This window comes from Rattus rattus, chromosome 1, assembly GCF_011064425.1.
Source record: "Rattus rattus isolate New Zealand chromosome 1, Rrattus_CSIRO_v1, whole genome shotgun sequence".
Lineage (NCBI taxonomy): Eukaryota > Metazoa > Chordata > Mammalia > Rodentia > Muridae > Rattus > Rattus rattus.
The window spans coordinates 117755495-117769330 of NC_046154.1; the positions used below are offsets into that span (position 1 = coordinate 117755495).

The window sequence follows — 13836 nt, forward strand, 5'->3', positions numbered from 1 at the left end:
CCCTTCAGCTCCTTCAGTCCTTTCTCTCTTAAGAAAAAGTCCCTTGCCCTCTTGCGATGGATAATGCTTTTCTTTCTGGTGCTAAGATACTTTTCTGTCTCAATTAATAAAGATACTAAGTTCCTGCTAAGAGATTGGGTGCCTGGTGCAAACCGCTCCTTCATGATCCAAGAAAAACCAAAGGAGGAGACCCAAGTACCACCGCTCACTTTGAAGTGTGTCACTGCGTCAGAGATCGATCCTCAGGGTTGCAATCATTAGTGGTAATACCACCTGTGGCCAAGTCTTTTAACAGAGGTCATAGTTAATACCACCCGAACCATCAGGGAGCTTTAGCCATCAATGGTGTCCTGGCCAGCTCTCTGGGCCTTCAGTCCCTACCTTGGCTACTGCTAGAACTCTCTGGTCCTGAGAGCTGGAGAAGCATTGATGGCTGCCCCAAAGCTACTTTATTTAAGGATGAATGAGGAGCTCATGGCTAAAAGCTCATCCTTTTCAACCCTTGGATGTTGTATTTCTCAGTCTCTGGGGTGATCTGACTTCCAGCTACCCTGGAATAAACATGGCTAACTTCATACGCTTGGTTGAATTCATCTCCACCCCTGTCTGTGCTTTCTAGAATCACCCCTCCAATTGAACTGCCCTTTTCTTTGCTTCAGGGATGCTCAACCCCACCTGCCTGGATGGGGTATCCTGATCAGCAAACAAAACACATGTAAAGAAAAGGCTCGAGGTCTCAGAGGGTGAGTGCTGGTTCTCTGAGTTTTTCTCAGGAGGGCTGAGAGATCTTGAATGATGCTCCATCTTAATACATCTGCATCCTAAGAACAAACCTGTGAATGTTAATTTACATGATAACAGGATGTTGTTGTTGTCATGAGAGATGAGACAGCGGGATTAGCAGAATGGGCTATAAATGTCACCAGCAGAGTCCTAAAGATATAGCCCGAATTCAATCTGCAGGATCTACATGGCGAAAGGAGAGAATTGATTCACAGGCTGTCCTCTGACCTGCAAACACACACACACACACACACACACACACACACACACACACACACACACACACAGAGAGAGAGAGAGAGAGAGAGAGAGAGAGAGAGAGAGAGAGAGAGAGATGCTTTAAAGGAGGCAACATTAAGTACAAGTGGATCAAGGACCTCCACATCAAACCAGACACACTCAAACTAATAGAAGAAAAACTAGGGAAGCATCTGGAACACATGGGCACTGGAAAAAATTTCCTGAACAAAACACCAATGGCTTATGCTCTAAGATCAAGAATCGACAAATGGGATCTCATAAAACTACAAAGCTTCTGTAAGGCAAAGGACACTGTGGTCAGGACAAAAACGGCAACCAACAGATTGGAAAAGATTCACCAATCCTACAACAGATAGAGGCCTTATATCCAAAAATATACAAAAGAACTCAAAAAAGTTAGACCTAGGGGAGACAAATAACCCTATTAAAAATGGGGTTCAGAGCTAAACAAAGAATTCACAGCTGAGGAATGCCAATGGCTGAGAAACACCTAAAGAAATGTTCAACATCTTTAGTCATAAGGGAAATGCAAATCAAACAACCCTGAGATTTCACCTCACACCAGTGAGAATGTCTAAGATCAAAAACTCAGGTGACAGCAAATGCTGGCGAGGATGCGGAGAAAGAGGAACACTCCTCCATTGTTGGTGGGATTGCAGACTGGTACAACCATTCTGGAAATCAGTCTGGAGGTTCCTCAGAAAATTGGACATTGAACTGCCTGAGGATCCAGCTATACCTCTCTTGGGCATATACCCAAAAGATGCCCCAACATATAAAAAAGACACGTGCTCCACTATGTTCATCGCAGCCTTATTTATAATAGCCAGAAGCTGAAAGAACCCAGATGCCCTTTCAACAGAGGAATGGATACAGAAAATGTGGTACATCTACACAATGGAATATTACTCAGCTATCAAAAACAACGACTTTTATGAAATTCAGGCAAATGGTTGAACTGGAAAAATATCATCCTGAGTGAGCTAACCCAATCACAGAAAGACATACATGGTATGCACTCATTGATAAGTGGCTATAGCCCAAATGCTTGAGTTACCCTAGATGCCTAGAACAAATGAAACTCAAGACGGATGATCAAAATGTGAATGCTTCACTCCTTCTTTAAAAGGGGAACAAGAATACCCTTGGCAGGGAAGAGAGAAGCAAAGATTAAAACAGAGACTGAAGGAACACCTATTCAGAGCCTGCCCCACATGTGGCCCATACATATACAGCCACCCAATTAGACAAGATGGATGAAGCAAAGAAGTGCAGACCTGACAGGAGCCGGATGTAGATCGATCCTGAGAGACACAGCCAGAATACAGCAAATACAGAGGCGAATGCCAGCAGCAAATCACTGAACTGAGAATAGGACCCCCGTTGAAGGTATCAGAGAAAGAACTGGAAGAGCTTGAAGGGGCTCGAGACCCCATATGTACAACAATGCCAAGCAACCAGAGCTTCCAGGGACTAAGCCACTACCTAAAGACTATACATGGACTGACCCTGGACTCTGACCTCATAGGTAGCAATGAATATACTAGTAAGAGCACCAGGGGAAGGGGAAGCCCTGGGTCCTAAGACTGAACCCCAGTGAACTAGACTGTTGGGGAGGGCGGGTAATGGGGGAGGTGAGGAGGAACACCTGATGTTTGCCCGAAACCGGAAAGGAATAACACTCAAATGTATATAAGAAATACTCAAGTTAAAAAAAAAAAAGGAAGCAACAACACATTAAGAATAATAAATAAATAAATAAATAAATAAATAAATAAGTTTTAAAGAAGGCAACAGTATACTGAGGTAAGGTTCCCCAGCTGGCTTTAATGACAAGGTGCCTAGAAGCTGGTTGAGCTCAAAGAGTGCTGCTTTGGTGGCAGGGAGGGCACAGGGAAACAATTCTCTCCTGAGAACACTACTACGGATGTCTACCCAGCAAATTTTATCTTGGGCTTTTGAATTCTGTCACTATGAGAGAACAAATGTGTTGTTTTAAGCCACTAAGTGTATGATCCCTTTGCCTGTCAACCCTAACCTGCTGCAGCAGGCAGTGATGTGGGGCAAAGTGGGAGGGAAAAGCAAGTCCCATTGACCACCGAAGAATCCCACTCACTCCAGCCTGCTCTCAGATGGAGCTTGAACCATTTGTGCAATGTCTTCATCCTCCTGGATGTGACCTTTTGCCATGAACTCATGAGGGATTCCCTGTGTGTTTCAAGGACAACAGAAAGGAAGAGTTTCTAAGGGCTAATGGAGAAAACCAATGCCCACTAAAGTGAAATTATAATTATGCATTAAGAGAGCTAAATGGAGGAACCCCAATGGCCAGGCCAGTTCCCCACTGTTATTAAAATTAACTTTCATCATTGATCCTGCTCTTTGTCATGTGAAGACTCATATCCCCAACCCAGCAATGGGATGATTATTGTTTATGTGGGCTGAATAGTTTCCTTTATCTGCAGCCCAGATCCTGCTCACTTTAGGGGTCACAGTATCCAGGGATGCTCTGCCATCTGCATTTGGTGTCCAAAGCTACACATTTTGGAAGCTTAAACCAGCTGCAGTGATGATGTCTGTAGTCTCAGCTACTGGGGAGGCTGAAAGGTTCACTTGAGCCCATGAGCTTAAGGTTACCGTAAACGACACAGGGAGAATCTGCACCCAAACAAAACAAAGTAACACAATGGGACTTAAAATGGCATTTTTGAGATAATCAAGGGAATTTGAATATGGTTTGATGCAAAAGAATAATTTATTTTGTTGGGCACTGTTCTAGTTTGCTTTCTACTGGTGTGATAAAACACCATGATCAAAAGCAACTTTGGAAGGAAAAGGTTTATTTGGCTAACACTGCCAGATCACAGGCCATCATTGAGAGAAGTCAAGGCTGGAACTGGAAGGCAGGAGCCGATGCTGAGGCCATGAGGAAATGCTGCCCACTAATGTGCTTCCACGGGTTTTCTAAGTTTGCTTTCTCTTATATAACCCAAGGACAGCACCACTCACAGTGGACTGGATCTATATGCCAATCATTAATCAAGGAAATGCCCCCATAAGCTTGCCTATAGGCTAATCTGATGGAGACATTTTCTCAGTGGAGGTTCCCTCTTCCAAGATGGCCTGAGTTTGTGTCAAATTGATCAAACCAGACCAACCAACCAACCAACCAACCAACCAACCAACCAACCAAACAGACAAACAAACAAACCTAACCAGCACAAGTCTGATAGGTGTTATGGCCAGTAGTAAAATGTCCATAGTTTGGAACCATATAGGAGATGGTGAAAAGTAGGCAGGAAAAGCATTTTTTTCCATTGCTAAATAATATTAATATAATATTCTATTTTACTAACATAATAGAAATATATAATAGAAGGACAAACAAAATGGAGATACAGAGAGGAAAAGAACAAAGGAGAGGAGAAAGAGCATGAAAGTGTCTTTGCTACTTTGCTATAGCGGTGATAGATTGTCCTAACACAAGCAACTCAAAGGAGAATCAGTTCAAGAGTAGAAACAGTCCATCAGGACAGGAAAGGCAGGGCAGCAGGAGTGAGAGGGCCCCAACCCCTCCCCACCTGCTCTCTGGAAGAAGACAGACAGGAAATAACATCCGTCTAGAAACTCGCACTTGAGGCTGTAAAAGTATCATGTGCGTTCAGCAGGGCTCTGCCTCCTCAAGGTTCCACAACCTTCTGAAAGAGCAACATCAGCTGGGGACCAAGTGTTCAAACATGAGAGGAATTGGTGGACGTTGCTCATCCAAACCACAACAGGAAGGAAGCAAAGGGCAAAGGGATCTAGTATAGAACATTTTGAGAAGTAGATTTAGGAGATGGGTCTTTGCTATATTATTGCGTGCAAGTTTTATATTACATTAAAGGTGGGTTTTATTTGTTTATACAGTGCTGGGGGGTCAAGCGGCACCTTGGGTATACTAGGCAACCATTATACCATTGAGCTGCGTGCCTAGCCTTTGCACTAATTTTTAGGGATATTTTTTCTAGAAATTAAATTTCTTAAAGGAATATTAACAAACAATCTTCTAATAGGAGGAACTGTTGTGATTAGCTTTTGTTACTCCAGGAATGGACCGTGCTCCCAGCCACTGCCCAGAGAATTGGATCTGAGGATGAAAAACACAGACACACACAGTTGTTCAATTTCAACTTGCTTTATTGACACAATTGCTGGGCGCCTCCAATTTACCTTGGCTAGTGTGCCCTTCCCAGAACTCCCAGCTTGGCACCCTAAAGCACTCAACTTCAGTTGCTCAGCCATTTTCAGTCCCAGTTGATACCCCCAAACACAGGAGTGGCTCATGGCTACAACATCTGAGGTCTCGCATGTCTGGTTCACTTTTCTCCCTCTTAAGCATGGCGAACTCTCCCCTCTTCTCTCTCCCTTGTCTGCCCACTTGTGCCAGGAACTGGAAGTCCCACTTATTCCTTTTGCCCAGCAATTAGCCCATGGCTTCTTTCCTAATAGATCAAGAACCAATTGGGAAACAGGACCTTAGCATCTGAACAACCCCTACAGGAAGCTTCAGAGAAAAGATTAGAAACAAGGGCCAGAATTGACAGGCTTCATTTAAGGATCCTATGTTTTCTAGCTGTGTGACCTTGGATAAGTTATTCCGTCTCTCTGTTTACAAATTCCTTATAGGCCAAGTGATTCAAAGAATAGTATTTACCTCAAAGGGCTATCAAGAATACACAACAAGGGGTTGGGGATTTAGCTCAGTGGTAGAGCGCTTGCCTAGCAAGCGCAAGGCCCTGGGTTTGGTCCCCAGCTCTGAAAAAAAAAAAGAAAAGAAAAAAAAAAAAGAATATACAACAAAATAATATTTCTGAAGCACAGGGTGTCACAGGGCACCATGAATGCTTTTTAATTTTAATATTCTTTATTAAACTGATAATGTCTCCTTAGGAGACATTTGTTAATTTTTAGAGACATTTTTAACTGCCACAACATGGGTTGCTGGTGCATCCATCAGAGTCCAGGGATGTAATGAAATTTGTTATGGTGGATAAGATGGCTCCCAAACAGAGAATTACCTTGATTGCAAGTTAATGTGGAGGGATAGAAACTGCACCCACCAATTTTACTTAAACATCAAAACACACTAGAATATATGGAAAAGGAAAATAAAACTAACACTTCCCATAATTTTTCTATGTAGGGTTGGTCACAAGACCTAGAAACTTAGGAAAAGAAAATGCCTTAATCAAAATTAAGATGCATATTGAGGTAAAATCCCAGTTTCTCAACTCCCTCCAGTGATGGTTTGCCCTCGTCTGAAACTGTTACAAGATGGGGTAGCAAAGCTGCCCAAGGGTTCAGCCTTCTGGAAAGTGTACAACTTAGTGTGTGATGAGCTATTATCTTTTATTGGAACAAACTTACCTTTCTATTGCTGTAAATCACCATGACCAAGGAAACTTACAGGAGGATTTTTGGGGGGGCTTGTGGCTCCAGGGTATAAAAGTCCATCATTGGTGGGGCAGCATGACAACAAGCAGCAGACATGCAGGCTGGACCAGCAGCTGAGAGCTCACATCTCAGACCACAAGTAACATTGGGATGGTGGGAAGCATTTGAAGCTTCAAAGCCTGCCCCTGGTAACATACTTTGTCCAATAAAGTCACACCTCTTACTCTTTCCCAAACAGTTACTCACCGGGGAAAAAGTATTAAACATATGAGCATGTGGAGGCCACATATAGCTATACATATAGATACACATATAGCTATATATGGCACATACAGCTGTCACACTATGTGAAGTCAGGAGTGATACACTTCAAAAATCTTGATGGAATGTGACCTAGAATCCATATCTCTGAAGAAAGTGTAAGCAGCATATGTCCTTTAAAAGTCTATAATGTCTGACCTGACTTTTCAAAATGTATGCTAAAGAAATAACCAGGTGAATGAACACACATGTTCTTCACTGCTATTCAATGTATTTTTAATTGTCGAAATAAGAATAATCTAAATTTAGCATAAAAACCTCAGCTTAGCCAAAACAAATCTGGATAATAAAATAACTGCTGACAATGCCAAGCAACCAGAGCTTCCAGGGACTAAGCCACTACCTAAAGACTATACATGGACTGACCCTGGACTCTGACCTCATAAGTAGCAATGAATATCCTAGTAAGAGCACCAGTGGAAGGGGAAGCCCTGGGTCCTGCTAAGACTGAACCCCCAGTGAACTAGATTGTTGGGGGGAGGGCGGCAAGGGGGGGAGGATGGGGAGGGGAACACCCATAAGGAAGGGGAGGGGAGGGGGATGTTTGCCCGGAAACCGGGAAAGGAAATAACACTCGAAATGTATATAAGAAATACTCAAGTTAATAAAAAATAAAATAAAATAAAATAACTGCTGGAGATATTACCATCCCTGGTCTCGAATTGTACTACAGAGCTATGGTAATAAAAACAGCATGGTGGGGCTCAATTCTCTCCTAAGCTACGTGTCTCTACCCTCTCAAACCGCCATCCCACAAACATGGATCAGGTAATGCAGTTTGTCGAGCCAAGTCAGCAGTTTGTAAAGGACTCAATTCGGCTGGTTAAAAGATGCACCAAACCTGATAGAAAAGAATTCCAGAAGATCGCCATAGCCACAGCGATTGGATTCGCTATCATGGGGTTCATCGGCTTCTTTGTGAAACTGATCCACATCCCTATTAATAACATTTTTGTGGGTAGCTGAGTCCTTGCTCATCGTGGGACTGGTGAACCAATGAGGGGGTGACAAGCTCATGAAGTAAAAGTTGCCTGGATGCTTTGTGGTTTTTGTTTCTTTCCTCCTAACTATGACTTTCTATTTCTAAATTAAAATAATTTCAAAAAAAACAGCATGGTATCAGCATAAAAACAGACATGTGATCGCTGGAATAGGATGATCAGGAAATAAGTCCATACACCTATGGACATCTGATTTTTGAAGAGGTCAGAAATACATACTTGAAAAAAAAAAGCATCTTCAACAAATGGTGCTGGTCAAAGTGGATGGCTGCATGTAGAAGATCCAAAATAGACTCATACTTATCACCCTGCACAAAACTCAACTCCATATGGAATAAAGACCTCAACATAAATCCAGTTATACTGAACCTGATAGAAGAGAAAGTGGGAATAGCCTTGAACACATTGGTGCAGGAGACAACTTCCTGAACAGAACATCAATAGCACAGGCACTGAGATTGACAACTAATAAATGGGACCTTAAAAAACTGAAAAAAATGTCTGTATGGCAAAGGACACCTTCATTCAGGCATCAGCAGACTGCAGAATGGGAAAGACTTTTACCAATTACACATGTGATAGAGAGCTAATATTTAAAATATATAAAGAACCAAAAAATTCAAGAAAACAAATAATGCAATTAAAATGGGGTACAGAGCTGAACAAAGAGTTCCCAAGCACGAATAGCTGAGAAGCACTTAAAGAAATGCTCAACATCTTTAGTTACTGGGGAAATGCTAATGAAAGCCACATTGAGATTCCATCTCATACCAGTCAGAATGGCCAAGATCAATAAAGCAAATGACAGCTCATGCTGTATGTATGTGGAACTAATGGGAACATTTTTCCATTGCTAAAGAGGGTACAAACTTGTACAGCCACCATTGAAATCAGTGTGGCAGTTCCTCAGGAAGATGGGGACTGATCTACCTTAAGACGAAGCTATACCATTCTTAGGTATGTACCCAAAGGGACCCATCATCCTACTACAAAGACACTTGCTTAATCATGTTCATTACTACTCTACTCACAACATCCAGAAATATGAAACAGTCTAGATGCCCATCCATGGATAAGGAAAATGTGGTACATTTATACAATGAAATATTACTCAGCTGTTAAGAAACAACTCATGAAATCCTCAGGTAAATGGAGCTAGAGAAAAAATTATCCTAAGTGAGTTAACCTAGGCCCCAAAAGACAAATATGATATTTATTTATAAGTGGATGTTAGCTTCTTAGCTTTTAATGGGAATTGTACAATTAGTATAACCACAGAGTTTAGGTAGAGAGAAAGGGACTAGAGAGAAGGAAGGGTCTCCCAAGGAAGGGGAAACAATATACAATCATGGAGAGAGTGGGGGAGGGGGAGGCTGGAATGGGAAGAGTAAATGGAGAGGAAGAAGAAAGAGAGGGTAATGGAAGGAGGGGTAGCTAACACTAAGGGTCACTTGAGGAAGTCATATTAAAATATCTACATGTATGAAAGTAACATGAGGGTGACAAAGTGCCAACCTCCCATGTCAAACATGGGCTACATTTAGTTGAGTTGTTGGACTAAGAAGCCCTATGGGAACACCCAAATGACTCAAATTATTGCCAATGCTATTAGAGGCTCTCGACAAACTGATGGTAAGGCCCTATTGCCAAAGTCAATACCTATATGTTGCCTGTAGCTTTTGCTACCCTTCCTTAACTCTAGGAACAGGTAGTATTATTAGCCCCCACCCAGGTTCCCTGGGATCTGATGATGAAAAACAACAGTAGCAGCAGCAGCAACAACAACAACAGCAGCAACAACAACAACACCACACACGCGCACACACACACACACACACACACACACACACACACACACACACACACAGACTAGTTAATCTTAAAATGCCTTTGCTAACTCAATGGCTGGGCACTCTTACCCCTGCTCCCAGGCTTAATCATATAGAATGGTCAATGACCACCCCAACTGAAAACTCACTTGGCTGGTTATCTCCTGCCGATATTCTTCTTTCTCCTCCTCAGCTCTCTCGATTCTCCTGAATCCTCCTGAGAAACTCTAAATATCCCACCGTGTCCTCAGTCACTGGTGTCTTTATTGATGGATCAAGAACCAATTGAGGAACAGGACCTTAGCCTCAGAACCAACCCCTACACCTATTGCATTGAACATGAAGAAGTCAAGCTGGTGCCTAATCAAAACCTTCACCCTTTCACTACTTAGCTACTGACTAGTGTTGTACTAGAAGATATGTTGTGTTTTATTAGAAGAGGAAGACAAACACCAAGCCCAACTACAAACCCTTTGATCACTACAATGATGACCCGCCTGCATGACATGCTGGTACAATAGTGGCACAAAAGTTGTGGGAGTCACCAACCACTATCTGATTAGATTGAAGACTCACTGCATGCCACAGAACCCATGTCTAACACTGATCCAGTAGCCAAGAACCTGAGACTATATAGGCCATGGACCTAGAGGGAAATCAAATAATATTCTACTAAAGAAATAGCAATAAAACAACTCTTAATGACATTTTTCTATACCCATGTGATAGTGTCCAACTCAGCCATCATCAGAGACGCTTCCTTGTTCAGTAGATGGGAACAAATTCAGAGACCCACAACTGAACAAGGTGGATTCAGAGTGAGAGACCTTGCAGCATTCAGTTCTAAATGGGAGATGTCCATCAAATCTCTCCCCTCAGGGCTAAGGGAGCTCGGTGGAAGAGGAGGCAGAAAGAGTGTAAGAGCAGCAGCGATGCAAGACACTAAGAAAACAGTGTCCTCTAGACACAACAAGACAGACACGCGTAGGAATTCACAGAGATCATGGCAGCATGCACAGGTCCCTGCAAGTCCAAGCTAGCGGTAGTCTCAGCACTGAGAGGGGAACTGAACACAGGCCCCCATCTTTATCCATAAGCTATTAATGTCAATTAATGGCAAAGCAACAATTAGTTTTCTTCAATGAAATCTTGCTGGGTATGCAAAATGAATCAATGGCATTTCTAGTTTTATTGTTCGTTTTTTGTCTCATAATGCTTTGTCTAGGCATTTTTAAAAACCTTACTGGTCTTTTGCTTATATATTATGGTATATATGTTTTATGATATATATGATACACACACGTATATATGTTATATACTTATATGTGCGGTACATTACTTATATGTATGTTATATATTTATAAAATAGTTTGCATTTTATACTGTGTGTATGTATGTGTTTTGCTTTGTTTTTCTTGATTTGTTTTTTTAATTGCCTAATTGTTTCCCAAAGAGAGGAGGGCATAGATAGGTGAGGAGGGAGGAATGTGAGAAGGTGGGGAGGATTTGGGAGTAGAAGGGGGAGGGCAGATGTTATAATATGTTCTATGAAAGGATTATTTTTAATAAGATACTCCAAATTGAAAACAATTAATAAATTGGGATTGGTTGATTACATTCTGGTATATCAGTGCGATAAAACATCATAGTCTTTTAAACAATCATCCTTATGTATTCTATGTGCTCACATAGAAAGATATCCACAATGTGTCAGTGAAAACTAATCACAGCCAAGACCGTGCACTGGCAGGGATCATGCACTGGAAGCGTGCTCTCAACTAGTAATGACAGAAAGTGGAAGTCATTTGGGATGAGGGACAGAACGCATCATGTGCCTTCATCTCCTGGTATCCTAGAGAGAAACAGGGTGCACCAGGAAACTGGTCTAGCAGAAATCTCTCACTTCTGTTGCTCTTAACAGGCATGGCCTTGTCACTGGGCGACAAATGTTCTGTCTGCATCCAGGTGTTTAGCAGGCACTGCATTTAGGTGTGACTTTTTTGGAAGAGTCTGGACTCCTGGGCTTTCGGACAGTTGGCTGCACTCCCCCCTCACACTCACCCCAAACCTTGCAGAGAGCATCTACTAAAGGTCCCAGATGGCACAATGCAAGAACTTGAAAGGAGCTTGTGGTCAGTAGGCCACCTGCTCACTTATCCAAGAGACCGCTCCCAAGATGCCCTCTAACAGCTCTCTGAATTCTTCATGTTTTATGATTTTGAGATTTCAACCTTTGTGGATAGTGGTTTCTGTTATAGGCAATGGCCTGTTGATTTCCCTGGACTCCCCATCCCCGCTGTGGTTACAGTAGTGAGGACCCCTAGCCGATATCAAAGGTCACAAGAAATATGCTAGCATTAAATTACTGAATCTTATTTTTCTCCTTCCTTCACTACATTTTTCTTTGCCCATTAGGCTTTTGTAGCATCAGTGTTTCCAGCCAGCCAAGTGCTTTTGAGATTTAAAGAGAGAGCAAAGTCAATGTCTTGCTATGAATAACAGCTCACTGGGAACTGAATCATTATCAGCAGAGGGTGCTGTCCTTGCTGCATTGTAACTTTAAGACTTTTAGTTCCGGTAAGAAATATCTACTCCTGAACAGAACTCATGGCCCAGGAGAACTTACTCAAGTACCCCAAGTCCGAGTCCTTTGTGTAAATTCTAAAGGAGGTGCTCAGAAGTGAGTATGAATTGGTAGGAAATGAATTTCTCCACGGGTACAAAAGAAAGTGTTTGGGAAACTGTCATACTCTGGTGGTATGAAATTTTTTCTTTTCCTTTGTTTCTTTTTGTGAGACAGGGTCTTACACGGTAGCCTAGGATGGCCTGGCATTCTTTACATAGCCTAGGCTATCCTTAAACTTGTGTTAATCTTGTGTTCTCCCTCACATTGAGATTACAGTTGTGAGCCACTTGGCTCAGATATTGGAGGGGGTATATTTTTAAGTTTACGAGAACTTTTGGGTTTGGGAAAGACCTCTTGTCAGCTTCTCTTCTCAGGAGGATGTTTGTGGCAGGTGGTGTGTGTAGGGCCTTTAGAAAGAGCTGGCTTACTCATCTGCTTGGAACTCTTAGGGACACATCCAGGTCAGAACTTACTTAAGGAAGGACTTGCTTGAGTTTGAAGTTTCATGGACTCGGCGAAGGTTGGCAAGATTTGTATATTTCTCCCTTTCCAGCCCAATATTGCCATTGAAGCTTTCCTTGATATAGAAGAACAGGAAGAAAATAGGTAAGTTGGTGTATACAGTATATGGTATATACTTTATTTATATCCAGTCTTGTTCCAAAAAGACCATGAGGAGATGGGGCTGGAATCTGGGAAGGGCAGGTTCACATTCTCTCTCTCTCTCTCTCTCTCTCTCTCTCTCTCTCTCTCTCTCTCTCTCTCTCTCTCTGCCTTGATGAATGAGGAATGTCAATCTCCTCCCCCCCCTTACCCACCGTACTCCTCTCTCAACTCCATCTATGCCTAAAGCCACAGTAAGCATCTACAGGAGTCTGAGATGGCTCAGGCACTATTTTCCCACTGTAAGGAGGACCAAGGATGGATTCTGAGTGCCCACTCATGCGTGCTCCGGTGTTCTGCCTTCAAGCCAGTCACTCGGTCCTGTAATTGGCAGCGCATGGGTAATGTTCTTCATCCACTCTTCCACGGTATTCACAGTGCTGTTTACATTCAGAGTGGCCAAAAAGACTGTGGCGTTTTACTTCGGAGGGGTAAGTGCAGGAAAACAAAAGTGCACACACACACACACACACACACACACACACACACACACACACACACAAAACTAGAGGAATACAGCTTCTCAAAGGGTCTAGCCTCAGGTCAGAAATATGACTCAGCAGGTAAAGGTACTTGCCTCCAAGGCTGAGGACCTGAGTTCAGTTCCAGGACATGGCGGAAAGAGAGAACTTACTCCTGAACATGTTTGAAATGTTGCCTTCTGACCCTTCCCAAATAAATAAATGTTAAAAAGAAAAAACCAAATAAGCAAACACCAAGTCCAAAGCCTCTGTCTGCTGTGTCCCATCCACCTTGTTCCCACCATCTTCCCTCAAGTGAGCAAAGACAAAATATCTTAAGACAGTGCTAGAGATGGTTCCTCTGCTCTCCAAGTGCTGGACCTGGGGCAGCTTGTAGGCCTTCAGATCTCCTTTTTTAAAAACCTGCAAACTGAAGATAATAATATTGATCTATT

At 42.5% G+C, this 13836-nt stretch overlaps 1 protein-coding gene across 1 annotated transcript; it reads left to right on the forward strand.

The window, feature by feature from the left end:
- The first annotated feature begins 7506 nt into the window (after positions 1-7506).
- On the forward strand, positions 7507-7868 carry LOC116889071 (protein transport protein Sec61 subunit gamma-like). The gene has a single exon (XM_032890255.1). The coding sequence runs from the start codon at positions 7561-7563 to the stop codon at positions 7765-7767; it is 207 nt and encodes a 68-aa protein (XP_032746146.1). The 5' UTR covers positions 7507-7560; the 3' UTR covers positions 7768-7868.
- Positions 7869-13836: the final 5968 nt, after the last annotated feature.